We start from the raw sequence: 2,662 nt of genomic DNA on the forward strand, positions 1-2,662 counted from the left end.
GTGAAGTGTCTTGTCCAAGGACACAACAGCAGGATACCCCTGGCGGGAGCTGGAATCGAACCCATGACCCTCCAATCATGAGGCAACCCGCTCTACCACCTGAGCTACTGCTGCCCCTGATTTTAAGCATATGACACTGTGCGAGTGCACAGGCACATGCTTGTGGAAAGGGGGGGAATACAGTGAGCATCCTGTCACTATATCCCAAGTGTTTATGTACCCTGGCCAGTTGGCCACTGGTTAGCACGCTTTACTCACCCTGGAGTCTGGGGATTAAATACCACCTGGGCCCTCGTTTCACCACCTTGCCACACACTCAGTGTGGAACACTTAAAATATGAAGGCAGATCAGTTGTTTGATCTATAACTGCGTCCATTTACCAGTCAAAGTTGCTTTTGCAAGATTTTATTAGAGCAATATTTCATACCACAATGTGATGGTTATGCAGCTTACAATACTTGTAGATACAATTTCTTGACCCATTGTAAGACTTCATGCGCTCTGTGGGAAGATTTTCTTCTGCTGCCCAGGAGGGGTAGTTTCAGGAGCATGCTCTTTCAGGTAGTGGATGCTCTGGTAGTAGTCCTTGCCCTTCTCTTGGTTCTTGCTGAAGGTGGTGTAGGTGCCAGGAGGGTACAAGCCATACAGGAGCCTGTAGTCAAAGTACGGAGAGGCTGGGTAGAGATAAGGGCTACCCCAGAAGACTCCACCAACGTAAGGAATAGGGTAACTAGGAAGTCCTTGTCCAGGCCCCATGCTGGCACCTGGGTAGCCAAATTTTTCTGTTTCACGCTGGTAGTTCCCAAGTTCAGCTTCCTTCATAGCATTAGACGTCTCCCCAGACTGGAGGACTGGTCCTGATGGTGCAGGGTTTTGAGGGAGAAGCATGCTGGAGTCAAGGGTCTGGGTGTTGGCCAAGCCTTCCTCAAAGATATTAGGAGCAACGGTCCACTTGGTTTCTGGAGAGAATTGGGGATTCAAAAGATAACAGTATTCACTGAACAGCATTTGGCAATCTAATACACTTCATACCTGGTAGACTGGACCCAGGACCTCCAGCCCGAGCAGAGCCAGCATCATATCCTGCTGGTAGATATACCAGAGGAACAGCACCAGCACCAACTGGGTATGCTGCTTGAGCTGGTCCAACCATTTGCCCTGCCCTGGAGACATCTCTAGAAGCACTGTACATGGGGGCATAGTGGCCAGCGACTGATCCCGGGTGAGAACCAACATCACCTCCTTCACCTGGGTGACTACTGCTCTGGCCATGAGATTTGGAGCCTGAGAACAAACAACAAAAACCTTGTAAAAGAACAAACAAAAAGTTTACAGGTTCATTGTTAGAATGTGGTGATAAAACCATACCTTTTGTTGGTATGCCATGCACATCCAGAATCAGCACACACAAGGAGAACCTGATAAAAAACAAAAAACAAATTAAGTCATTTTATTACCCTGACATCAATAACTAATGCAGAAACATTACCCATACCCCAAAATAAACCCTGCAGTCCACATGGTTAAACACAGCAGTGACAAACAAGACACAGGTGAGGGTTTATAAAGGTCTGATCAGTCAGACCTTAACGAGTTAACAACATGCAGCTGCTGACAACAAACATGCTTGTCTTCTCATACACAGCAAATCAATGTCCTTGTTATTAATAACAATAAAAGAAGCCAACTAAATGATGGGACATGAGACACTTTTAACTCTTTAATTCTGACGTTGGACTTTTTTGGTCATCATGATAAATCATAGGATTTCAATTTAAACTTTGAAAGAAACACTTTGTTCCTTGAGAGTAGTTTAATAGGCACAGGTAATAAGTCTTCTTAGGTAAATCACAGGAGAACAAGTTTAGACGGTCTCAATTCATGGTTTGTTCCATCATCTAAGTTCTCATTTCCTTACTTTTCTGCTCTTTTTGTCCTACATGACACAGTTTGACTGTGGCTTTAACCAAGTCTTCTGTTCACAAATAATATTTGTATTCTCTTTTAAACTGTATACATACTTTTCAAACTGAAACCAATGATTTAAGTGAGGTTCCCAAAGCATTAAGATTTGTGTTATTTGCCGATGTTACAAATGTTTTCTTCTCTGGGGAGAATTTGTAGGACATTTTGGACTTCATTACAGCTTAAATGTAAAATATCTGAAAAAGGAATTACACAGAATAATGAACCTTGTGTGTTTTAAACACAATTACGATCTGGGTTTTGAAAATAAAAACAAAACAAGCCAAATATTTGTTCCTACCTCCTGTGCTGCTCAGAGTTGCTAATCAAACGCACCTTCCTCACAGTGTTGACAACTTAGCAACATTTTATCCTAAAAGCACTTAGCAAACAACTTTGAAACATTTACTCAACTGGCCTGAACTTAATCCCAGAGAAAATCTATGGAGTATTGTGAAAAGGCAATACACCTGACCCAACAATTTAGAAGAGCTGAAGCCCACCATCAGAGCTACATGGGCTCTAGTATAGTGCTACAGACTGATCCACTCACCACATTGCTGCAGTAATCCAAACTAAAGAGCCCCAAGTAAATATTGAGTGCTGTACATGCTCACACTTTTCAGTTGGCCAGCATTTCTTTTTATTTATTTATTTATTTATTTATTTATTTATTTATTTATTTATTTATTTATT

At 42.1% G+C, this 2,662-nt stretch overlaps 1 protein-coding gene across 1 annotated transcript; it reads right to left on the bottom strand.

The window, feature by feature from the left end:
• Positions 1 to 390: 390 nt before the first annotated feature.
• On the bottom strand, positions 391 to 1,557 carry LOC107382079 (uncharacterized). Its single transcript, XM_015954069.3, has 4 exons — positions 1,497 to 1,557; positions 1,370 to 1,419; positions 1,034 to 1,285; positions 391 to 960 (listed from the first exon to the last, which is right to left on the bottom strand). Exons 1-4 carry the CDS (start codon positions 1,520 to 1,522, stop codon positions 494 to 496), a joined length of 795 nt encoding a protein of 264 aa, XP_015809555.3. The 5' UTR covers positions 1,523 to 1,557; the 3' UTR covers positions 391 to 493.
• Positions 1,558 to 2,662: the final 1,105 nt, after the last annotated feature.

The sequence above is a fragment of the Nothobranchius furzeri genome, chromosome 1 (genome assembly GCF_043380555.1).
Source record: "Nothobranchius furzeri strain GRZ-AD chromosome 1, NfurGRZ-RIMD1, whole genome shotgun sequence".
Classification (NCBI taxonomy): Eukaryota; Metazoa; Chordata; class Actinopteri; order Cyprinodontiformes; family Nothobranchiidae; genus Nothobranchius; species Nothobranchius furzeri.